This window comes from Heteronotia binoei, chromosome 21, assembly GCF_032191835.1.
Source record: "Heteronotia binoei isolate CCM8104 ecotype False Entrance Well chromosome 21, APGP_CSIRO_Hbin_v1, whole genome shotgun sequence".
NCBI lineage: Eukaryota > Metazoa > Chordata > Lepidosauria > Squamata > Gekkonidae > Heteronotia > Heteronotia binoei.
In genome coordinates this window covers 96,825,162-96,852,026 of record NC_083243.1, presented here as the reverse complement: position 1 = coordinate 96,852,026, position 26,865 = coordinate 96,825,162, and the positions used below count along the sequence as shown (strand labels likewise).

Sequence of the window (26,865 nt, the reverse complement as noted above, 5' to 3'; positions counted from 1 at the left end):
TTCGCTCCATAAGACGCACCTGAGCATAAGACGCACCTAGTTTTTAGAGCTGTTTGTGTGAATTTAGAGACATTTGTGTGAATTTTTTGCAGTATTCGCTCCTTAAGACGCACACACTTTTCCCTCCACTTTTTTGGGGGGGAAAAGTGAGTCTTATGGTGCAAAAAATACGGTATCTGGTTTTCCATTAACTTACAGTCTTGCAAAACTACTTTCTCCTGCAATTTATTAATAATAGAATCTTGATCTTTCACTTTATTTTCAACCACATGTACTTTCTTTAATGTTGCTTGTGAGTCATTTCTGAGATCCTCAATTTCTTTTTTAATTTCTGTCTTCACCACTGCTGCACTTGATTCAATATCTTTTTTTAATTCTTTAATTAATTGCTTCTTGTTTTCAGTTATTAAATCTTTCATCACTTTGACCAATCTTGCCTCCATAGCATCCAGTTGCTCTTGTATTTTAGCCAGTTTCCCCTCCTCAAGTGAGCTGGCCCTTGCACGCGTCAACTTCAGTCCCAGCTCATGTTCAGACATTACTGTCTTCCCATTACAAAAATAGGCTCTAAAGTTGGTCTCTCCAAATTAAAATTAAACCACAGGGTCTTATAAATTAGGACATGCCCTTTTCAGTGAGCCCAAAATCGCCATTCTCAGAGCTTCCTAGCTCAAGATATTAATTTTTAAAGTTTTTAAATTGGACAAAATGGCATCCACGGTTTTTCTAGCCCTTTTGAAAGATTTTCCCTTTTTCTCCAAAAATCCACCAAAATTAGTTCCAGTTATATAATCCAATATGTTTCACCCTATAATCATAATATCTGCCGGCTCCACTGATTTTTAAAGTCCCGTTCTTTTAAAATAATTTTTTAAGTTTTTGACCTTCCTTTAATGGCTGCCAGAATTTTTCTATGGTTTTATAAGCCTAGAGAAGGTCAGGAGGTTTAAAAATTTCCCTTCTTCCAATGGCTCCTTCCTTTTCTTGCCACAAAGCCACGTTTTTCGATGGTTGAGAGATCTCGCAATACTTTTATGACGCCACTTCCTGTGACGTCTTCCACTTCAGCAACTCAGTGACAATGGGGGTTTTTTACAGAAACTGCAAGTATTCCAAACAAAAGTTGTTTTTCATCTTTTAACTTTGCTTTTTAAATTCCAAAAGTCCCGAAATTGCCCCCTTCCCTTCTTCATGACTTTAGAATATTGTAATTAAGTCCAAATCTTGATCCTTATCTCACATAGTTAATTTTAGTCCTGGAATGATAGATAAAAATCTTCTTACCTTGCAACCAAATATATCCTTCTTAACACCGTTCTTTTCAGAGATAGATATTGAGATGTTAGAATAGTCCAAATAAAGCTTGAATCGTGATGAATTTAAGTCAACTTAATGACCACAGAGACCCTCTGTAGACGCTGGAATGCAATTCTTCGCCGGGGACTCTTCAAAGCCTAAAAGGAATCCCACTGGGACTCCTTGTCAGCCAAAGTAAATCCCCTCAGAATTTTCCTAAGCATGTCTTGTCCTTTTCCCTGACTGAGAAAAGTACGCAGCAGGCGTTGGGATCACCTTCTCTGCCCAGAACAGAGGCTCTGGTTCACTCCTCTTTGAGAAGCGGCTCAATTCTCCATGATCCAACCCCGGAAGTCGGTATGGGTGTGTATTTTCAAACAGAATCAGAAGCCTGGAGAGAGTGGAGATGTTACTCATTGGATGTTACAGTTCAATGACATGATGTCACCAGGTTTCCGTTTAAACTTTTTCAGCAAATTATTTACAGACAATATATGATGTATTGATAGATTGTCAGAAGGTTGCTGGAAGACCAAAAAGAATTAAAATGTCAGGGACCTTTTATTTCACTCAGTGAATTCTTTTTAGAAATAGGCACAAACAGTTCCTCTTGTAATCCCTGTGGGGACAGAGATGCCTTATTCCTGGGTATATATGTTATATCAGTGGTGGCTTCTGCAGGGCAAAGCATTCTGCAGTACTTTGTCTTAGATTTGTTCATGGGGTTTTTTTTTGACATTTGTTCACTTTCAGCTAGATGGATGGATTTCAGGTATCTCACTTTCCTGTGGTGAAATTGTACTATACACCAAACCTCTGAAGTGTTTGGTTGCTTCTACCATGCTGTTTTGCACTGCTGAAAGATTCCTTTTATGTAATTCATTGCAAGGGGAATTGAATCTGTGGTTCTACACAATAGTTAATAAAGCACTATATTCAACATAAAACTCTGTGATCCTTACAGTCAGGTTCCTACTATTATATTTCCCTGAAAGGCAAGTAAGTAAATCCCATTCAGCAAAGCTCCCACTTCTTCTTTGCAAGTGTCCCTTGATATTTTGTTATTTCCATCTTCTGTTTCACAGTGAAGCCATGAGCACTTTTGCTTCTCTGTGTTTAATTAACTACTTCCTTTTCATTTACGGAGGCCACAGCAATCCTAAAAGGATCATAAATTGGTTTACTTTCACAGGACTATAGAGGTTTTAATTACCACTTTTTCCTTTGCAGAAAAAGTGATTGCTCATTAATTTTATTTTTATTTTTCATGATTGTAATTGTGTGATTGTGATGATGAAAAATAATAAAATAAAATAAATATAACAAAATTGTTTTTGTTTCCTCAGAGAATTTATAGTAACATTAATGGTTCTGTTTTATCTTTACAACAGCTCTGTGAATTAAATTAGGCTAACATATAGCAACTGGCCAAAGGTTACACAGCCAAGTAGGGATTTCAGGCCAGGCATCCCTGCTCCAGTTGTATCATTATATCACCACAGTTGCTTCACTGTAAAGAAAAAAGTGATAAGTGAAGCTTCTCCTCTCACCAATGGAACAGAACACAACTGGGGGCCTAATCAAATGTGACACTAAAGGTGTGATCACACTGGGAATTTGGTGCAGTAGTATCCCATGTCCTGAAAAGTCACTAGATTTTGGTCTGTCCCTGTCGATCAGACAGTGGCCATTCAAGTGGCATTATAGCAACATGGGTAATTTCCCCCCAAAATCCTGTGGTGCATATGCAGAAGCACATCTTGTGCTGGGTTGGAAAAAAACTCATATGTACCAGAAGTGGCATGGCACAATCACACTGGTCTTCCATTTCTATGCCATGTCGGGCCAGTCAGATGGCTGCTGGAAGCCTGCCATAGACGTGCCTCATGGGGAAGCTACTGGGAACATCCTGGTGGCTATTTAATCCATTTGGAAGGCATCCTAGGATGGGGTTGGGATGAGCACAGCTTGGAGGCCAGATGTATGATGTCATTGCACCAGCGACGTCGGGGGAGGTTCCCCCCACCGGCCCAATGTGGGCTGATGGGTTGGAAACCTCCAGGGTGGGAGAACCCCCACCTGGCCCAGGGACTTGGCAGCCCTACTAGAAGGAGGAGAAAAAACTTTTACCAGGAGGGGGAGAGAATAAAAAGAAGTCTCATTCTTCTGCATAAAAAAAAGTGCAGAAATTTTGAGAGAGAAGGGGAAAGAAAAGAACAGCATATGGCTGCTTCCTCTCCTCCCTGAGTCATTTTATAGGATGGCTTGATGAGGCAGGAAAGGAAAGAGGATGAAGGGAAGATCATGGCAGCAGTCAATGACCCAACAACCAAGCAAAGTTCTGCTGACATCACCTTTGCTGGATACATTCTCTGCCTCTGCTATCCAGTTCATGTGGGCCCTCTGGGCTATACTATGAGATTTCTTGGGGGCAGGGGTGGCAATGCAGCCTTCTTTCCTTCCCTCACAGTGAGATTTTCACAATTTTCCAACTTCTTTCTTGCCAAGTAGCAAAATAACATCTCCTTTTTCACTTGCCAAGCTTCAGGTTTTTTCCTTCTATGCCGGGAAGCAAACCTCTGCGCTACTGGCTGTAGCCAAGTGGATGTGGTGCTTCCCAGTTACCTATAATGTACAGGTGGAAAGCATCACAAGTAGTTAGGGAACCGGTCAGGAAGTAATTAATTAGGCTGAGAAGTTGAAGCTGATTTGAAACAATAGAGAGAAGGAAGAAACATTAAAGAAACAGTGTTGCCTGGGAAATTATAGATGTTTGTATGCAAATGCTAGAAGTGTTCGAAGTAACATTGGTGAATTGGAATGTTCAGTGTTGGGAGAAAACATAGACATTGTGGGAATTTCAGAAACTTGGTGGAATGAGGAGAATCAGTGGGACACGGTGATTCCTGGATATAAGTTATATCGGAAGGATAGGAAGGGAAGGGTTGGAGGTGGGGTGGCTCTGTATGTCAGAGAGGATATACGGTCCAGTAAGACTGAGGACAGAGAATTAGATTCCCTTTTAGAAATGCTTTGGGTTGAAATAGAGGGCCCAAAAGGAAATTTAACTATGGGAGTTTGTTATCGCCCACCAAATCAAAAGAGAGAGGACGATTATAATATGATGGAAAGCTTAAAGATAGCAGCTAAATGTAAAAACTGTGTTGTAATAGGTGATTTTAACTACCCGCAGATTGATTGGGTCAATATGTGTTCTGGTCGAGAGAAAGAGATTGAGTTTCTTGATGCTCTCAATGACTGTGCTATGGAGCAGATGGTCTCAGAACCTACCAGGGGTGGGGCAATCCTGGATTTGGACCTAAGTAATGCCCAAGACTTGGTGAGAGATGTAAAAGTGATTGCGCCGCTTGGGAACAGTGACCATAATGTTATTGATTTCACCGTTTGTATAAATAGGGAGTTGCTCAAAAAGACCGCCACAACCACGTTTAACTTTAAAAGGGGTAAATTCTCTGAGATGAGGAGGCATGTGAGGAGGAAACTGAACGGAAAGGCAAATATGGTCAAAACCCTTGGGGAGGCTTGGAGACTATTTAAAACTATAATCCTAGAAGCTCAGATAAAATACATACCACAAGTTAGGAAAGACACAAACAGGCATAAGAAAAGGCCTGCATGGTTAACAAACAAAGTAATGGAAACTGCAAAAGGTAAGAAGGACTCCTTTAAGCGGTGGAAAACCAGTCCAAGTGAGATTAGTAAAAGGGAACACAGGCTATGGCAAATCAAATGCAAGACTGTGATCAGGCAGGCAAAAAGGGACTATGAGGAACATATTGCAAAAAACATAAAGACCAACAATAAAAATTTCTTCAAATATATTAGAAGCAGGAAACCAGCCAGGGAGGCAGTGGGGCCCTTGGATGACCATGGGGTAAAAGGATTACTGAAGGAGGATAGGGAAATGGCTGAGAAGCTGAATGCATTTTTTGCCTCCGTCTTTACTGTGGAAGATGAGAACTTTTTGCCCGCCCCAGAACCACTAATTTTGGAAGGGGTGTTGAAAGACCTGAGTCAGATTGAGGTGACAAAAGAGGAGGTCCTACAACTGATAGACAAATTAAAAACTAATAAGTCACCTGGTCCGGATGGCATATATCCGAGAGTTCTGAAAGAACTCAAAGTTGAACTTGTGGATCTTCTAACAAAAATCTGTAATCTTTCATTGAAATCTGCCTCCGTTCCTGAGGACTGGAAGGTAGCAAATGTCACCCTCATCTTTAAAAAGGGTTCCAGAGAAGATCCGGGAAATTACAGGTCAGTCAGTCTGACTTCAATACCGGGAATGTTGGTAGAAAGCATTATCAAGGACAGAATGAGTAGGCACATTGATGAACACAGGTTATTGAGGAAGACTCAGCATGGGTTCTGTAAGGGAAGATCTTGCCTCACTAACCTGTTACATTTCTTTGAGGGGGTGAACAAACATGTGGACAAAGGAGACCCGATAGATGTTGTTTACCTTGACTTCCAGAAAGCTTTTGATAAAGTTCCTCATCAAAGGCTCCTTAGAAAGCTTGAGAGTCATGGAGTAAAAGGACAGGTCCTCTTGTGGATCAAAAACTGGCTGAGTAATAGGAAGCAGAGAGTGAGTATAAATGGGCAGTCTTCGCAGTGGAGGACGGTAAGCAGTGGGGTGCCAGAGGGCTCGGTACTGGGTCCCATGCTCTTTAACTTGTTCATAAATGATTTAGAGTTGGGAGTGAGCAGTGAAGTGGCCATGTTTGCAGATGACACTAAATTGTTCAGGGTGGTGAGAACCAGAGAGGATTGTGAGGAACTCCAAAGGGATCTGTTGAGGCTGGGTGAGTGGGTGTCAACGTGGCAGATGCGGTTCAATGTGGCCAAGTGCAAAGTATTGCACATTGGGGCCAAGAATCCCAGCTACAAATACAAGTTGATGGGATGTGAACTGGCAGAGACTGACCAAGAGAGAGATCTTGGGGTCATGGTAGATAACTCACTGAAAATGTCAAGACAGTGTGCGTTTGCAATTAAAAAGGCCAATGCCATGCTGAGAATTATTAGGACGGGAATTGAAAACAAATCAGCCAGTATCATAATGCCCCTGTATAAATCGATGGTGCGGTCTCATTTGGAGTACTGTGTGCAGTTCTGGTCGCCGCACCTCAAAAAGGATATTATAGCATTGGAGAAAGTCCAGAAAAGGGCAACTAGAATGATTAAAGGGCTGGAACACTTTCCCTATGAAAAAAGGTTGAAACGCTTGGGACTCTTTAGCTTGGAGAAACATCGACTGCGGGGTGACATGACAGAGGTTTACAAGATAATGCATGGGATGGAGAAAGTAGAGAAAGAAGTACTTTTCTCCCTTTCTCAAAATACAAGAACTCGTGGGCATTTGATGAAATTGCTGAGCAGAAAGGTTAAAACGGATAAAAGGAAGTACTTCTTCACCCAAAGGGTGATTAACATGTGGAATTCACTGCCACGGGAGGTGGTGGCGGCCACAAGCATAGCCACCTTCAAGAGGGGTTTAGATAAAAATATGGAGCAGAGGTCCATCAGTGGCTATTAGCCACAGTGTGTGTGTGTGTGTGTGTATAATTTTTTTTGGCCACTGTGTGACACAGAGTGTTGGACTGGATGGGCCATTGGCCTGATCCAACATGGCTTCTCTTATGTTCTTATGTTCTTGGGAAACTTTAATAGCACTTTGTCATCCCATACATGAACAGCTGGTGCTGCAATTGCATTGTAACTGGAAAAAAAAGTCTATAAAAAAGACAAAGATGACGTAAAATGCTGGAATGCACCTTATGACAGTGATGCCTACATTCCATTTTAAAATTTAATGACTAAATGGCTTGCAGGGCTTTTTTGTAGCAGGAATTCCTTTGCATATTAGGCCACACACCCCTGATGTAGCCCATCCTCCTGGAGCTTACAGTAGGCCCTGTACTAATAGCCTTGTAAGCTTAGGGGTGTGTGGTGTAATATGCAAAGGAGTTCCTGCTACAAAACAAGCCCTGGGCTCATGTAGAAGCAACCATGGTCACCAAGAAAAGTGGATGAGACATGGAGGGTGCATTCACACTACACTAACTAATGCGTTTTACATCTGGATTTTTACTGTGTAAGAATTGCAAAAATTTGGATGTAAAACACATTCGTTAGTATAATGTGAATGCACCTGTAGTGACAGCATGACGATGAAAAGCAAAAAACCTTAGCAGGTCCTGGCTAGACAAGCAGGGCCTAATTTGAAGTGAGTGGGTGGGTTTCCATCCCCTTAGAAACTGGGGTGATGAGAGACTGAAGGAAGATTTGGCAGAAAGAACTTAGGAACCCTAACGATTGAAAAATATGAACTGGTAGGACTTCATTCAATTAGTGAACTTATTTTTTAAGGGCAGTTCTCCTCACATAACTGCTGCAGGAAAACATCAATGTTGCACCAGCATTTTCCACAGAAAACTTGTAGCATGTGAACGTCATATAGGCATCATCTTAACCACACTACTATAAAACTATAATAAACTAAAATAAAAAAAATAATGCACAATCACTTTGTAAAGGAAAAAGCAGTAAATAATGCACATGTGCACATCAGAAATTCTTGGCCCAGTCAAGTTCCTAGATATTTAACAATGTGTGATCATGTATCTGAGACATCTGCAGGTTATGTGATTGTTACTCCAGCAGCATCATTTCCCACAACAATCATAATAAAAGGAAAGGACATATGCAGTGCTCTTAACAATGAAATACCCCTGAGGACTGTGCTTCATAGTAATCCAGTAACACCATATTGTATAAATGTTCAGCCATCAGCTTATACATGTGTGATTATGTAGTGATCTGATACACAGATGGCTTTTTCTGCCCAGGTATGTGTAACAGCATGATATTCCAGAAGGCATGCTGCATTTTATTATGGGGCCACAGAGGGAGAACTGGCAATAGCTGCCTATTTTGCCACTTCTTGGAAGATCAGAAATGAAAGGATTTTTTTAAGGATGCTTTTCACTGCTAATTGTAATTTTAAAATGCTATAAAGACACTCTTATTATTGGAAGTAATATATAAGCCAATGTTGGCAAGCTAGTTATTATGATATACACAGCCACTGATGTCACCAAGGGAAAAATTTCTGGAAAAGATGGAGAGATAAACTATTACTAGTGGGTGGAGTAAGAATAATGGGATAATTAATGGTACAGATATATCTTTGTGGACTTTGGCCTGTTCATTTTTTAAAGTGAAAAAGCCCAGTTTTCTGTAACTATGAAAACAGTAAAAATAAAATATCAAATGTATGTTTCTCATCCAAATGATTTGGCTTCCACCATGTCTGGCCTGGGATATAATCAGTGGAAGGCCCTCTAGTCTGTTGCAGAGGTGACATTAATGCTTTTTCTTTCAATTGTTCCTTTCACAGCATTTCTCCGAGAGCTTTGATCATTTCTCAGAGAACATGGAAGATTTTTCCAATGAACTATTCAACAGTTTTTTTGATGACCCCGTTCTGGCAGAAAAGAACCCACTGCTGGACATGGATCTGGATCCTCCCACTCCTGGCATCCAAGCAGAACACAGCTATTCTCTCAGTGGAGACTCTGCTCCCCAGAGCCCCCTCATGCCAGTCAAGACAGAAGAGAATGCCAATGGTGAGCCCAAGGAAAATGCTTCCTGGACCCCCCAAATGCCACCTGATCTGCATGGGTCCTACAGTACTCTTAAATGGCGGGGGGGGCAACATGGGTGTGTTCTGTTCCAGTGGGCCATTGTCCTTCTAAGTAGAAGACCCAGCTTACAAACAGGAACTGCCCATTCCTTTGATTTCAGTACAATTGCAGTATAATTAAATGTGGCCCTAGGCAATTACTTTGACCCATTTAAATACATTTTTATAAGTAACAGAATTGATGGTGTTCATCGAATTATAATTCCTAATTAACCTAATCTGGGAAGTCTTTCATCCCTTCTTCTCTCACACACATTTTATTCTGTTGTTCCTTTAAGGAACTCGGAGGGGGGCGTACATTATTCTTTCTTATATTTTATCCTCACAACATACCTGTGAGGTACCTTAGTCAAAAACAGAGGGACTAGCTCTCAGCTTTTTCCAGTAACATGATGGCTGTAACACCCCCCCTCCCCCCAAAAAATCCAGTATGATAAGAGTGCTGGACTAGGAGTGGGGAGACACAGGTTAAAATTACCATTCTGGGCCTAACTAGTGTTACATTTTCCTCATGTCCTCCACTCGTAGTGATCAGAAATGCATTATCCTCTAAGTTCTGTTCTCAGAACTGAATAACTAGGTGTGTGGCAGGGGGCAGGTTTTGATTGTGAAAACCGCACACGGAGAGAAGAGTTAAGACTTCTACCAGCACTATTTTTTTAATCTGGAATGGTCACAGTGAGATACTATTTGTCTGGCTGGGGAAACATCTATGGGGTTAATTCATATACATAATTTTCCCAATATGAAAACAGAACAGAGGGGAAACTTAAGCCCCCTCTTCCCACATGCTATGTTTGAAGGCTGAATTGGCCCCCCACATGGCTGGAAATTTAAGTTCTGATTGCCTGAACTAGTTAATGACATGAAGAAATTATAACATTAGACAGACCTGAGCTGGGCATTTGAATCTGGGTTTCCACACTCCTTGCCCAATGTTCTAACCAGTATACCACAATGGATCAGTCGTTGGGTTACATGTTTTCAAGGAATGCCGTTTTTTTGTTACTAGTTTGTTCTCCTAAAATTAGAAAACTGCCATCTTCGTGAATTGACCAGGAGAAGGGTGCTTGCTGTGCCCCCTTGTGAGGGACAGGCATTTGCAAGGCTGCCCAGTACAGCATTTTCTTAGGGGTTGTAGCTCTAAAGGACATTTAATCCCTGGAAACACTCCACATGTCCTCTTTACCAGCATAAAAGAAGCTGGGTAAGGGAATAAATTTCAGCAAATCGAAGAAAGCCAGCTACAGTTTACCTTCTTTGATGGTAATTTTTTTTAGTTCCATGTTTATAAAGAATATTGGTAAAGAAGATAAATTGAAATAGGTTTTCTTTCCACAAAAACTATTTCCACAAAAACAGAGCTCAAACATAAAAAATATATGCTAGACTTAATAATGACTTTGTTTACTTGATCAGGATCTACAACAGCAGACTAAACAGATTTTGGCTTCATGACTCACAGCAAGAGTCACTAACCCATTGTTCAAAAGGTGGTGGGGAAATACTATCTTACAGTAATTCAGTGTACTAACTGGCTATTTCCATACTGGGTCTTGTCCAGTAAACTGACATGCCACTAAAAATTGGTATATGCTGCCATGTTTTGAGTGCTGTGGCTTGTCCAAAGTTGTTCTTTTACTATGGCTGGAAGTTTCTGGAACTATCCACTTATGCCGAGCTAACCAGGGAACTAGTAACCATATTGAGGAGAAAACTAATGTTGCCCAGAATTTTTTTGTAAAGAATATCCACTTTGAAATTTAGCTGAATCTACATATGCTTGAGCAAAACTTCTAGGTGGACCAGCATTCAGTTAAATTGTTTGGCACAGAAATCCAGCTTTCTTCTCACAACATTGCTGTTCATTCTGGGTTTTCTACCTGGAACTAGCTAGGAACATCTTGGGTCAATCAGGCCGGTCTCCAAATGCACTTTTTTTTGTTGTTGTTTCCACTGCTATACAAAATGTCAAAAAACCAAAGGACGTTTTTTGCCGTTTGCATGTATGTACCAAGGTGGATTTCCCCTGAAGACTGGGAGGCTGTATGGAAGCAGCTTTCTTCTTAACCAGATTTCCTATCTGCTTACTCAAGAAAGCACAGATGAATCTGTTCACATGGGAAACAGGGTTGCCCTCTGGTATACTGCAGCTCATAGTAAGTTCTGCAGACATTGCAGGTGACATGCTGCCCTGAACTTGCTGCAGGGCTGTGTCTGCTCTCTGCTACTCCTTCCTCCAATTCCATGCCAAGAAAATTGGAATTGTATACATCACACAAATTAGGTATATTTACACAATTTAATTAATTCTGTCTTTGCTATGTATGGGAAGCAACAAGCTAGATAGTTAATGAGCTACCCTGGAAGTTTCAGAATGACAGATCTGCATTTGTCTTATTTTCCTTCAGCTGCAGGCTTGGTTTCAGAACTGAGACAGTTATTAGTTGCTGTTGTGGATGACCTGTTGTTGCAATTGGACAAAGATTATGGATTCCTGTTGGTCCTGCTAGACCTTTCTGAAGCCATTAATACTACTGATCTTCTAATTCATTAGGTCAAGAGTTGGTCTTACAGAAAAATCACTCAAATCTTCTCTTGGGTACAAATTCAAAATGTAATTATTGGAAATGCTGAATCTACAGCTTGGACTCTGTCCTATGGTATTCTGTCCAATTTTGTCCATTCCAGAGTACTTTTAAATACCTGTGTTAAATCTTTGGATTAGATTAGCTTTGTGGCTGGATGTCTATTCTTTGTTGATGACCCCCCGCCCTTTATTTTGTTAACTAATTCCAGCAGTGGCTTTCTTGATCCTGAATCAGTGCTTGTATGTCACAGTCTAGTAGCTGAGGAAGAACAATGCAGATAAGATGGAGGAGATGCTGGTTGGTTTGGCTAATATTCTAGAACAGGGATGGCCAACGGTAGCTCTCCAGATTTTTTTTGCCTACAACTCCCATCGGCCCCAGCCATTGGCAATGCTGGCTAGGGCTGATAGGAGTTGTAGGCAAAAAACATCTGGAGAGCTACCATTGGCCACCCCTGTTCTAGAAGAAATCCCACTCTCCGATTTGGGTACAATGAGTTCAATACTTACTGATGGTAAACAGTTTAGTAATGTTCTTCGGTCTTTCTTAGAGAAACAGTGATATGGCAAGGAGTGCTGTCTTTCAGTTACATCTTGTGAGGAAATTATCTTCCCAGGTGAGACCTGGCGACCCTACCTCAGCAAGGTATTATGCCATGGGGTCCATTCTCCAAAGCAGTCATTTTCTCCAGGGCAATTGATTTGAAGAGCCACTGTAATAGTGGGAGATCTTCAGGTGCCTCCTAGAGGTTGGTAATCCTACTTTTGTGCCTGCCTGGAATTACATCTTAGAGACAAGCTCTGACTGCAGGGTGAAACATGCAATATTTATTATAATAATAGTTGCTTCCTTTGCATTTGTTTATGTTTTAGGCCTAATTTTTGCTACCTTCTTGGAAAAGAAGTTAAGCAAAAAACATGCATTTCCGTTCAGGGAAGTAGGCCTAATAAAAAGTGTCAGTTTACAACCCCCACCTACCCACCCACCCACCCACCCCCCGCCCTGCAAGCTGCAGACAGCAGCTGAGCAGCACTGTAAGGTTGCAGGTTGTGGGAATGAAGAACTCAGTGCCTTTCCTGGCACTTTGGGTGGGTGTAGACAAAAAGGAAGCCATTGCCAGCAGCCAGGGCTCATTGGCACAAGTGGTAGGCTTAAGTGGCTTTCCTTTTTACCAGCAGATCTCTCCGCAGGACATGGGGGAACAGTCATTTTAGGGTCTATTTTTAAAACAATTCATTTCAGGATAATTCATGATGGCAGGATATTTTCAGAGCAATCTCAGCAGAGGATCCTGTAATTTGTGGGGCCATGTGGGTGTCCTAGTGGTTGATGGACAACAGTTGGCCTGAAAAAAGGAGGGACACAAATTCAGTTTATACAAGAGAAAAAAGATCTTCCTTTTAGCACAAGCAGGGGGAAGACATTCCTTGCCGCAGCCAGAAATTATTCATGCTCTGTGACATAAAACACCAAGAAGGGAAAGACAGATAAACTATCCTTTTTGTTGGTGATTCATCTGGAAGAGTATAATCAGGGCTGGTCTATCCAAAACAGCTCATTGAGTGATAAAACTTTTCTGGACTGTACCATTTAAGAAAGCAGGTTGAGGGATTTAATTCTCTCGTCTCTATAGGTAAGGAGAGGGGTAGGCACTTTCCAGAGTCATCTCCAGTGCCATGTCATGTATGTTTTGGAGAGACTGCAGTTTTATTATACCTCATAATGTAGCCTTCATTTAGATACAAGTTGGAAGCATGCTATTGAGCCTGGCATAGGAGAGGGTCCAGAATTCCAGCTTATCTGCTTTCCCTATGATCTTCTCTTTGTTGTGTTGTTTAGTCACACAGTTGAGTTCAACTCTTTGTGACCCCATGGACAAAGCCACGCCAGGCCTTCCTGTCTTCAACCATCCTCCAAAGTCTGCTCAAATTCATGTTAGGTATGTCAGTAATGCTGCCCAGCCATCTCATCTTTTGCTGTCCCCTTCTTCTTTTGCCTTCTGTCTTTCCCAGCATTAGGATCTTCTCCAGTGAGTGCTCCCTTCTCATTTGGTGGCCAAAGTATTTGAGCTTCAGCATCTGACCTTCCAGGGAACAGTCAGGGTTGATTTCCCTTAGGACTGACTGATTTCAACTTCTTGCAGTCCAAGGAACTCTCAAGATTCTTCTCCAGCACCACAGCTCAAAAGCATCTATTCTTCGACTTCCAGCTTGGTGTCATGGAGGATTGATGTGCTTCTCAATAGAGGAGCAGACCAGAGCCTCTGTTCTGGGCAGAGAAGGTGATATAAACACCTGCTGCCTACATCTCCTAGGCCAGGAGATGGCCAAGACATGCTTTTTAAATTCTGAGAGGATTTACTTTGGCTGATGAGGTATCCCAGTGGGGTTCCTTTTTGGCTTTGAAGAGTCCTCGGAGAAGAATTGCATTCCAACATCTACAGAGGATTTCTGGAGTTGTTAAATCGACTTAAATTCATCATGAGCCAAGGCTTCTTTGGGACTAATTAATATCTACTTTGGAAAAGAACGGTGCTCGAAAGGATGACAATTTTTAAAGGTAAAGAACTCTGTTATTAGGACTGTATGCCCCAAATGGAGCAAAAGATTCTTTTTTAAAGGACATTATGCAAAAATTAGATCGTGACATATGAGCAAATTATGTTAATGGGAGATTTTAATGGAATGGTTAAGAATATTTTGGATAGATCTGGGGGGGGGGGGGGGGGAAATAATGAAGGGAAAGTTCCAAAGTCGTTTTTTTAACTAGTTAAACAAGAAAGTCTGGAGGACGTATGGAGGAAATTCAACCCTAAAGAACGGGACTACACTTTCTTTTCAGCAAGACATAATTCTTTCTCAAGAATTGATATGTTATGGACTACACAAAATCTGGGACTTATAACGAAAAAAATAGAGATTCTTCCTAAAATAGGGGCAGACCACAATCCATTAATGTGGTTTGCAAAACCCACAAAAAGACTTTAAGATGGCGGATAAATGAAGATTTGCTGCAGAAAAAGGTAGTAGTAGAGTCTCTGGAAAAGGAGACTAAAGCTTTCTTTCAAATAAATGAAAATGAGGACATTCAATTCCAAACGGTGTGGGATGCATATAAAGCGGTAATGAGGGGCATCCTTATTGCATTGAACAATAAAGATAAAAAAGCCAAAGAGAAACAAATGATAGACTTACAAAAAGTGATTGGAAAGAAGGAAAAGGAGCTTAAAAAGAAGCCTGGGAAAAAGAAAATTATAAGGGAGATTACAATACTACAAGGTCAATTAAGACATTTGTTAAATAAAGAAGTGAAATGGAATTTAAAAAGACTTCAACAAAAATCTTTTGAAGGAGCGAATAAGTCTGGAAAATACCTGGCCTGGCAAATGAAAAGAAAAAGGGAGAATAAAATTATTTAAAAAATTATTTCGGGAGGCAAGGAAATTGTTGACCAGGAAGGAATCAAAAAAGAATTTTATAAATATTATGCCAAGTTGTTTAAAGGTCATGTGGTGGAGAAGGAAAAGATTGAAATATACTTGCAGAAAATTAAGGTAAATCCCTTAACTGAAAAGATGGAGAAGGTATTAAATGAACCAATTGGGAAGGAGGAAGTTGAGGTGGCAATTATATCTATGAAAGTAGGAAAAGCACCCGGACCTGATGGTTTCACAGCAAAATTTTATAAAGTCCTCATGGAGGCTCTACTACCAAAACTTCAGAAGTTGATGAATACTATAAGAAAAGATGGGAAAATAGCTAATACTTGGAAAGAAGCAGTAATTTCATTGATACTGAAAGAAGACAGAGACGCCACGAATGTAAAAAATTACAGACCAATTTCATTACTTAGCAATGATTATAAAATATATGCTAGAATATTAGCAGAACGCCTGAAACAGCATTTGAATAATTTTATCAAAGAAGAGCAAGCAGGATTTCTTCCCAGGAGGCAAATTAGAAATAACATCAGAACGGTGATAGACATTAAATATTATTATGAGAAACATCCTGAAAAAGAAGTAGCACTGTTTTTTGCAGATGCAGAGAAAGCATTTGATAATGTGCATTGGGACTTTATGTTTGCAGTGATGGAGAGATTGAGATTGGGTGAAGATTTTATAAGAATGGTGAAGGCGATTTATACTGAACAACAAGCAAGACTCTGTATAAATGCAGACTTGACAGAAAAAATGATAATCAGTAAAGGAACGAGACAAAGTTGCCCTCTATCTCCATTGATATTTATAATGACTTTAGAGGTATTGCTTATGCAAATCCAAGAAGATAAGGACATAGAGGGGCTGAAATTGAAAAGTTTTTCCTATAAATATAGAGCGTTTGCTGATGATGTAATGTTTATAAATGAAAATCCAACTCAAGTTATACCATTGCTGCTTCGTAAGATAAAAGAATATGATGAGCTGGCAGGCTTCTATATAAATAAAGAAAAGTCAAAAAATTTGTGTAAAAACATGTCATAGATTAAACAGGAAGAACTACAAGGCCTAACAGATTGTGAAGTGACTTCTAAAGTAAAGTATTTAGGAGTAGAGATAACAACAAAGTATATTGACTTATATAAAAACAACCATGAGAAGCTCTGGCGGAAAATTGATGGAGATTTATTAAAATGGAATAAGTTGAATTTGTCTGTATCGGGCAGAATTTTGGCAATTAAAATGAATGTATTACCAAGAATTATGTTCTTGTTTCAAACAATTCCAATAGTGAAGGATGACAAACAATTTAATAAATGGCAAAGGAAACTTTCAGAATTTATATGGGCTGGCAAGAAACCAAGAATTAAAATGAAAATTTTGACCAATGCAAAAGAAAGGGGAGGCTTCCAATTGCACGATTTAAAATTATACCATGATGAAGTTTGCTTGGTGTGGATCAAGGAATGGATAACGTTATTAAATAGAAAATTATTAACACTAGAAGGCCATGGAAATGTTTTATGTTGGCATGCATATCTGTGTTATGGGAAAAGTAAGATGGATGGCTTTTTCTTACATCATTATATAAGAAGTAACTTGTTAAAAACCTGGTCAAAATACAAAAGATACGGGGACGAGAGGAAACCGCTTTGGATTGTGCCAACAGAAGTAATAAAGTTATACTCAGATATTAATGAAGAGAAATGGTTATCATATAAACAATTGTTAAAAATACATGGCGGCAAGGTGGAATTAAAATTGGCGGAAGAATTGGATTATAAGTATAATTGGTTTCAGTTGCAACAAACTAAAAGTTTGCTTGAACAAGATATTAGAAATGATGGAGTAAGACAAGAACAAACAGAACTGGAGATAATGCTGTTTGGCGATAATGAAAAATTGACTTCAAGAATTTATAAACTATTATTGAAATGGACTACAGAGAATGAAGTGGTTAAATCTCAAATGATAAAATGGGCGATAAATATAAATAAAGAAATACAGATGGAACAATGGGGGTATTTATGGAAGAACTCTATGAAGATATCGACATGTAATAATATTAAACAAAACTGTTTTTAAATGCTGTATAGGTGGTACATGACTCCTAAGAAACTGTCGAAAATGAACAATCTGGTTTCTGATAGATGTTGGAAATATAAAAAACATGAAGGATCTTTCTACCACATGTGGTGGACTTGTGAAATGGCAACACAATTTTGGCAAATGATTCAGCAAGAGATTTCAAAGATTTTGGGTTACAACATAAAGAAGGCACCAGAAATCTTTTTGTTGGGATTATAAATGGAAAATTTCCCAAAAAAAGATAGAACGCTACTTTGGTACATGCTTTCAGCTGCACGGATATTGTATGCGCAGTTGTGGAGGCAAGATAATATACAAGAAAAGTGGGACTGGATTATGAAAATTATTGCATTGGAGTGAAATGGACAAGTTTACAAGAATCTTAAAAGAATATGATATAGAAAAGTTAAATAATGAGTGGGAGAAATTTCAGTAGTATGTTGAAAAACAATGGAAGGTGAAAGGACATTTGGTGATTTTTGATAATAGTTAAATGCTAGGGGAGATGTAAATGGACTACTGTTAAAAAATGTGATTATACCCTTTCTTTTTTTTCAACCTATTTTGATAAGGATTATAGTTAAAGGGAGACTATGGGAATATATATTTCTTCAATTTTATTTTTATGATAAGGATTGAGGACTAAAGGATTATAATGTAGATGGATAATAATTATAGCAAATGGTTCTTTCCTTATCTTTATTTTACTATAGTTATAAGATTTTTAATGAAGATTCTTAAAATGTTAAAACTACCTTTTATTTCTTTTTGTAGTTTAAGTAAAATGCACCGGTGGAGGTCACGAAAAGGGGGGGAGGGAGGTGGAAAATGTGATGCAATGTATTGGTATTAAATTTTTAATAACAATTGAATATTAATATAATATGTTGCAGAATAATAAATTGTTTTACAAAAAAAACCCCATCTATTCTTCTGTGCTCGGCCTTCTTTACGGTCCAACTCTCACAGCCATACATTACTACTGGGAATACCATCGCTTTGACTATATGGACTTTTGTTGGCAGGGTGATGTCTCTACTTTTTATTATACTGCCCAGGTTCACCATAGCTGTCCTCTCCAAAGGAGCAAACGTCTTTTAATTTCATGGCTACAGTCACGATCTGCAGTGATCCTGGATTCCAGGAATGTGAAGTCTGTCACTACTTCCGTCTTCCCCTTCTATTTGCCAAGGAGTGATGGGGCCAGATGCCATGATCTTAGTTTTTTTGCTGTTGAGTTTCAAGCCTACTTTTGTGCTCTCCTCTTTCACCCTCAACAAGAGGTTCTTTAGGTCCTCCTCACTTTCTGCCATATCTGAGGTTGTTGATGTTTTTCCCGGCAATCTTAATTCCGGTTTGTGCTTCATCCAGGCTGGCATTCCGCATGACGTACTGTGCATATAAATTAAATAAGCAGAGTGACAATATACATCCTTGTTGAACTCCTTTTCCTATTCTAAACCAATCAGTTGTTTCATATCCCATTCTGACAGTTGCTTCTTGACCTTTATACAGGTTTATCAGGAGACATGTGAGGTGGTCTGGTACTCCCATCTCTTTAAGGACTTGCCACAGTTTGTTGTGATCCACACAATCAAAGGCTTTAGCATAGTCAATGAAGCAGAAATAGATGTTTTTCTCGTACTCCTGTGCTTTCTCCATAATCCAGCAAATGTTGGCAATTGAATCTCTAGTTCCTCTACCTCTCCGAAACACAGCTTGAACTTCTGGTAGTTCATGATCTACATACTGCTGAAGCCTAGCTTGTAGGATCTTTAACATGACCCTGCTGGCATGTGAAATGAGTGCAATGGTGCGATAGTTTGAACATTCCTTTGCATTACCCTTCTTTGGGATTGGAATATAAACTGACCTTTTCCAATCCTGTGGCCACTGTTGCATTTTCCAAATGTGCTGACATAATGTGTGCATCACTTTAACAGCATCGTCTTTTAGGACTTTGAATAGCTCAACTGGGATACCGTCATCTCCGCTCGTTTTGTTGTTAGTAATGCTTTCTAAGGCCCATTTGACTTCACACTCCAGGATGTCTGGCTCAAGATCAGCGATATCACCGTCACGGTTGTCAAGGACATTGAGATCCTTCATGTATAATTCTTCTGTGTATTCTTGTCACCTCTTCCTAATCTCTTCTGCTTCTGTTAGGTCCCTACCATTTTTGTCTTCTTTCATGGCCATCTTTGCACAAAACGTTCCCTTGATTATTCCAATTTTCTTGAAGAGATCTCTTGTCCTTCCCATTCTATTATTTTCCTCTATTGCTTTGCATTGTTCCTTCCGGAAGGCCTCCTTATCTCTCCTTGCTGTTCTCTGGAAATCTGCATTCAGTTGGGTGAATCTTTCCTATTCACCTTTGCCTTTTGTTTTCCTTCTTTCCTCGGCTATTTGTAAAACCTCATCAGACAGCCACTCTGCTTTCTTGCATTTCTTTTGCTTTGCAATGGTGCTGATTGCTGCCTTCTGTACAATGTTACGAACCTCCGTCCATAGTTCTTCAGGCACTCTGTCTATCAACTCTAGTTCCTAAAACCTATTCTTCACCTCCACTGTATATTCATAAGAGATGTGATCAAGGTCAAACCTGTATGGCCTAATGGCTTCCCCAGTTTTCTTCAGTTTAAGCCTGAACTTTGCAATGAGTAGCTCATGATCTGAACTGCAGTCAGCTCCAGGTCTTGTTTTTGCTGACTGTAGGGAGCTTCTCCATCTTTGAATGCAGAGTATATAATCAATTTGATTTCTGTGTAGCCCATCAGGTGAGGTCCATGTGTAGAGTCACCTTTTGGGTTTCTGGAAGATGGTGTTTGCTATGACCAGCTTGTTCTCTTGACAAAACTCTATTAGCCTTTGCCCAGCTTCATTTTGTTCTCCAAGACCAAACTTGTCAGTTGTTCCAGTTACCTTTTGACTTCCTACTTTGGCATTCCAGTCCCCTGTGATGAGGAGGACATCTTTTTTTGGTGTTAGTTCTAGCAGGTGTTGTAGATCTTCATAGAACTGGTCCTCTTCAGCCTCTTCTGCGTCAGTGGTTGGGGCATAGACTTGGATTACTGTGATATTGAATGGTTTGCCTTGGATATGGACCAAGATCATTCTGTCATTTTTGAGATTGTACCCCATTACTGCTTTCCTCATTCTCTTGTTAACTATAAAGGCCACACCATTTCTTTTATGGGACTCTTGCCCACAGCAGTGATCCTCTGAGTTAAATTCACCCATTCCTGTCCATTTTAGTTCATTGATTCCCAAGATGTTGATATTCTGTCTTGCCATCTCTTTTTTGACTACATCCAGCTTACCTTGATTTACAGATCTTACATTCCACGTTCCAATGTAATATTGTTCTTTGCAGCATCGGACTTTCCTTTCACCATCAGACACATCCACAGCTGAGCGTCTTTTCAGCTTTGGCCCAGCCACTTCACTCTTTCTGTGGCTACTTGTATTTGCCCTCCGCTCTTCCCCAGTAGCATATTGGGCACTTTCTGACCTGAGGGGCTCATCTTCCAGCGCCATATCTTTTAGCCTTTTGTTACTGTCCATGGGGTTTTCTTGGCAAGGATACTGGAGTGGGTTGCCATTTCCTTCTTCAGTGGATCGCATTTTGTCTGGGTTCTCAGCTGCGACCTATCCATCTTGAGTGGCCCTGCATGGCATAGCCCACAGCCTCACTGAACCTCCCTTAAACCAGGGGTGTCAAACATATGGCCTGCAGGATGCATCCTGCAAGACTCCAATCAGGCCTGCAAGCCCTCTGTGCTGCTTTGTATTTCCTGTTCCTCCTTCCTGTCTCCAGTACTGGAGCTGGCTTTTTTTCTGCTTCACAGAGGAAAGAAAGAAAGAAAGAAAGAAAGAAAGAAAGAAAGAAAGAAAGAAAGAAAGAAAGAAAGAAAGAAAGAAAGAAAGAAAGAAAGAAAGAAAGAAAGAAAGAAAGAAAGAAAGCCCAGCCTCCCTTCCCTCAGTTGGTTGAGGGCTCTTCCACCTCCTCCTCTGGGGATGGAGGGGGAAGGAAAGAGCCAGATAGAGGAAGAGTCATGTAGTACTTTTAAGAAGACCAGGTATAAGCTTTTATTCCAGGTATCAGTTTTTGTGTGCCTGCACACTCATCGGGGGGGGGGGGGGGCGGATGAAACAGCCAGAGAGAGAGAGCTCCATAGCACTTCTGAGAAGACCAACAATTGCTTTATTCCAAGTATAAGCTTTTGTGTGCCTGCACACTACTACAGAAAAAGGGGGGGAGGGAGAGAGGAAAAGAAAGAGCCAGAGAGAGATAGAGAGAGAGATCCCTCTTTCCAGTTCTAATAGATGGGCAGGGGGAGAGAAACATAAGAGTACAGCTTGAGACCAGTAGCCCCTCAAACAACTAACAAAATTTGTGGCAGGGCATGAGCTTTTATGAATCACTGCTCACTTCTTCAGATAGAATGTGAGCCCATCTGTCCTTATATCTTGGGGAGTGAAGTTATTTCAGACACCAAATGACAATAGCAGGCATTGGTGAGAGATGAAACCTAGGTCTCAGTTCAGACCAGGAGGATGCATTGTCATGAGCTTCGCTGTTAGTTGCAGTCTCTCTAATCTCTCTTTAAAATTATTTTGTAAGAGAACATAAACTTTATAAAGATTATTTCAGACAATGAATGGCAATAGCAGGCATGAATGGAGTGGGCGTGATATGCAGAGAGGTAGTAGGCATGAAGATATCCACAGTGGTCATGAGACAGGAAACCTAGGTCTCAGTTTGGTACAGGTGGATTCATTCCAGGAGGATGCAACGAATAAATGGAAATAAGCCTGGACAAGTGAGCAGTGACTCATGAAAGCACATACCCATCCCTACCACAAATTTTGTTAGCCTTTAAGGCACTAGTGGACTCTTACTCTTTCTTCTGCTATTAGAAACCACAACATTAAGAAACCAATGGGGGAACATTTTAACCTTCCAAGACATTCAGCTGCTTCCCTAAGAATAGCAGTTACATTTTATGGCATGCATGGCCTGACCCAACAAAGTGACATTTATTTCAGAAATGGCCCTTGTAACAAATGACTTTGACACCTCTGCCCTAAACACTCCACCCCAGTCTAAGATACTGCGAATGCTGTTGGTCAAGAAGTTTGGGCCATTGCTCAGCAGCTGGAAAACTTGATTCATGGCAGTTATAATTCTTAGGAAAAGCAATGTGGTAGCTGAATGTGGTAGCTGGGAGCTGCATTCTTCTTACTGGAATGCATTTCTTTAGAACTGAGGTGGAAGGTTCTGACCCTGACCTAAAGTGAATGAGCTGTGGCTTTGCAGAATGGGGGAATGCAAGTTCTTTTGCATACTTGTAATTGGGAGGGAGAATCTAGCAAATCAACATAAGAAAAGAAGACAGTGCATTCAACAGTTTTCTCTGCCCATCAATTTATCTTCCATCCCTTGTGCAGTTTTGAAAAATCTATAGGCTTTTCACTGTAGATTCTGTAGATTGAGAGTCCAGAGTTTTTTACTTCACATACGCATTCCAAATTTCAGACTATTATGTGTACAAAGTATCCAGGGAAAATTCCTCAAGCCAATTTTCTTGGTGACCAGAGCATGGCAAGGTACAGCAGTTTCACCATTATAGCTTTCTGATGAGCCTGTTGAGAGAGGGTGCATCTATTCCAAAAGACATTTTTAGGATCAAACTATGATGGAAATCATAAATCTCCAAACATCTTTTAAAGATGCATTATAGGCATGTGGGTTGCTGATTTGAGTTGGAGCTGAGAGAGCAGTTTAATCCTTCTACTGCTGTGTGGTTTCACTAAAGGGGCAACACTGTTATTGACCCTTAAAGAAAAAGGGGGGCCTGTCTTTTGTTTGTCTTTTTTCTTTAAAGGGTTATGATGATGTGGCATCATTTCTCAGCAGCTTAGATGCTCCTAGAAGGAAATGTCTGGTGATGAACTAACCCAGGACTTTGACTGCACAGAGCTGACACTGTAGTATCCTGGGGGGCTTTTAGGCTTAGCTTGTGTTTCTTGCTTAATCTAGGGAAACTGTGACAGGACTTGCGGTAATCTATAGGTATCAGTGATGTCAGCAAAAACATACATCTGTCTCTTCATGGTAGTTTTGTTGATCCTCATGCAAAGACATGAAGTTCAGATTTGATAACTGTAAAGTGATGCAAATTAGGTCAAAAAAATCCCAACTTTAAATATATGCTGATGGATCTGGACTGGCTGAGACTAAGGCTGAAAGAGATCTTGGGGGTTACAGTGCATAGCTCAATTAAAATGTTGGCTCACTGTGCACCAGCAATGAAAAAGGCAAACTCCATGGCAGTGATTATTAGGAAGGGGACTGAGAATAAAACAGCCAATATTGTAATGCCCTGTGTAGTGCATCTGCATGTGGAATACTATGTATGGTACAAGCCACGATATCTTTTAAAAGTATATTGTAGAACTGGAAAAAGTACAGAAGAGTGCAATCAAAGTGATCAAGGAGTTGGAGCACCTTTTTTATGAGTAAAGGCTGAAAAGTCTGAAACTTCTTAGTTTTGAAAAGAGACTGCTAAGGGGGGAACGATTGGCAGGGGTGGAGAAACCACCAAGAATATGGAGCATCACTGCCCCAGACAGTTCCAACAATACACTGTGGCTAGTAGCCACTAATGGAAATGCTCCATATGTTTATCCAATCCCCTCTTGAAGCTTTCTACCCTTGTAGCAGCCACCACCTCCTTTGGCACCGAATTCCATGTGTTAATCACCATTTGGGTGAAGTACTTCCATTTATCCATTCTAACCCAACTGCTCAGCGATTTCATTGAGTGCCTATGAGTTTTTGTATTGTGAGAAAGGGAGAAAAGTACTTCTTTCTCTGCCTTCTGTATCCCATGCATAATCTTGTAAACCTCTATCATGTCACCCCTCAGTCAATGCTTCTCCAAGCTAAAGAGCAACAAGTGCTTTAACCTTTCTTCATAGGGAAAGTGTTCCAACCCTTTAATCATTCTAGTTGCCCTTTTCAGGACTTTTTCCAGTGCTATAATATCTTTTTTGAGGTGCAGTGACAAAATTGTACACAGTACTCCAAATGAGGCCACGCCATCGATTTATACAGGGGCATTATGATACTGGCTGATTTGTATTCAATTCCCTTCCTAATAATTCCCTGCATAGCGTTGGCCTTTTTTATTGCAGTCACACACTGTCTTGACATTTTCAGGGTCCTCTTTGTCCACATGTTTGCTTACCCCACCAAAGAACTCTAACAGGTTAGTGAGACAAGGGGTGCGGTCACACTCACCATTAAATCCATCTGCAACACGCCTCTATTATAATCCGCACAACCAATTTCCCGATCAGACAACAGCCAGGCTACCGTTCTATCCCATGTGGGTCCCGTCGCTGGTCGATCAGAGTGCTCAACCGGACCTCATTTTTTGAGATGGCATTCCACACTCGCGCAAGCACAGTAACATGGGATATTGTGCTTGGCTTTTTTTTTTTAAGGTGCCAGAAAAGGTGGGAGATCTGCCCCCCCCCCATTTAAACACCTGGAAAGGAAAGGGAAGCCCAGAGTTTTCTTTGCTGTCTCTCCGCCTGGCGGGGAGACAGCAAAGGTGTGGGATCTTCCTCCCCCCCACACACACATTTAAACACCCTGCCATGGTGTTTAAATGGGGGGGGGCGCACGGCAACTCTCTTTGCTGTCTCTCCGCCTGGTGGGGAGATAGCAAAGGTGCGGGATCTTCCTCCCCCCCCCATTTAAACACCCCGCCGTGGTGTTTAAATGGGGGGGGGCGCACGGCAACTCTCTTTGCTGTCTCTCCGCCTGGTGGGGAGACGGCAAAGGTGGGTCATCCTCCTCCCCTGGCAGGGAGGCAGCAAATGTGGGTGATCTTCCCCTTCCCCATTTAGGAAAGATCCCCTGTGCAAGCACCAGTCATTTTCGACTCTGGGGTGACGCTGCTTTCACAAAGTTTTCACGGCAGATCTTTTACGGGGTGGTTTGCCATTGCCTTCCCCGGTCATTACACTCCTCCCCCCCCCCCAGCAAGGTGGGTACTCATTTTACTGACCTCAGAAGGATGGAAGGCTGAGTCAACAATTGCTGGTGCAATGATATCATTTGGAGTGGGCTCTCGCAGGGAAGCGGATGTGCGCTTGTGATGAGTCAGCTACAATGGAGCGTTCAAACATAGAAAGTACGCGCAGGAGTCGTCAGAAGCATTCTTATTCCGGATTTAATGTACTATCAAAAAAGTCCGCGTCTCAGTCGTGGCAGTTCGGGACACGAACGAGCCAACGACCATTGCCAGATGCTGATGTTCGGACAACCGCATAAAATCCGACATGCATCTGGCTTTCATCCATGCCCATCTCGTCAGTTTATGTGCGTCTGACCTCGGCCAAGATCCTCCATTACAGAACCCATGCTGAGTCTTCCTCAACAATTTTTGTTCATCAATTTTGTTTTGTAGAAAAATAGGTGGTGCAGCTTATTAGCATAACTCATCAGTATATGCCACCCCCCCCCCAGCCAAAAGCAACCTGATGCAAGAAAGGAGAGCCCCGGGTGAGTAAGGCCTGCTTGGGCTGGCTAGAGATCCTGCCAGCTCAAGCAGGCCTCACTCACCTGAGGCTCTCCTGGGCCACCTCCTGGGCCACCTCCCCAGTCAAAAGGCCTGCAAGCCACCCACCACCCAAAATCACATAAGAAGTGGAGAAAGGGTGGCGCGGGCTTCTCCAGGGGTTAATGAGGGCTGCTGGGGGCATGGCAAAGCCCCTGGTGGCTGGCTGGCTGCTTGCTCTCCTAATCCAGGGATTGTTATGCAGCTGTACCTACTATTCAAGGTAGGTGGGGAGGAAGAGGGGGAAACATCAGAAAGGTTCAGGAGCTGTGCTCCTGTGAGCTCCTGCTGAATCTGAGGCCTGTTTACAGGGCTTTTTTGAGCAGGAATGCAGTTCTGGCTGGCTTGGCATCAGGGGTGTGGCCTAATTTGCAAATGGATTCCTGCTGGGCTTTTTCTACAAAAAAAGTCCTGCTCCTTTATTTGACTAAGCATAGATGACTTCAAAGGGTTTTTTTAAGACAGATTTGGCAATGCAGTTTTAAAATAAAACATCAAGAAAAAGCACAAGGATCACAACAGAAATTAAAAATATAAACTAAGAATATAATGTGCTCTAAGTCTAGGAAAACATGAAATGGCTGGGCATTGTAAGCTTCCCCCTCCCACCACCACCACCTTCCTGGGTATACTCAGTCGGGCAATGGCTCTCTAGTGTACTATCCACCTTTCTCCCATGTTAGAATACTCACTAGGCACCAGTTCTCAGGTCCATTCAGCAGAGACAAAGCATCGGACCTTTATTTGCAAGGAATCCATTCCGGGAAGCAACAGCTTCAACTGGCCATACAAACTCTGGAAAGTGAAACTACTTGAGCTCCACTCTGTTGAAATACATTGCAGCACAGACAAAATTGCAAGGAAAATGCAGAATGGATTTTCCATTAACGTCCCTGCACCCAGATAGAGTACTCCCTGGAGATCCCCTGGGATTAGAGTAGGCTACCTGGGCATACAGACCTTAATAGAAAATCCATTCTGCATTTTCTTTGCTGTTTTGCAAGCCCAGAAGAGTTTCCTGCTGAAGCAGGCAAAGACAAGGCAGTAGGAGCTGGGAACTTGGGCAGCCTTCGAACTTCAAAGATTGAG

At 41.2% G+C, this 26,865-nt stretch overlaps 1 protein-coding gene across 1 annotated transcript in view; it reads left to right on the top strand.

Annotated features, from left to right (window-relative positions):
* The window catches only part of CREB3L1 (cAMP responsive element binding protein 3 like 1), a 174,301-nt gene that overhangs the window by 96,482 nt on the left and 50,954 nt on the right, over positions 1 to 26,865 (top strand). The window contains exon 2 of the mRNA XM_060262546.1: positions 8,720 to 8,948. Coding sequence (XP_060118529.1) covers positions 8,720 to 8,948 — 229 coding nt within the window. The remainder of the gene's footprint in view (positions 1 to 8,719; positions 8,949 to 26,865) is intronic.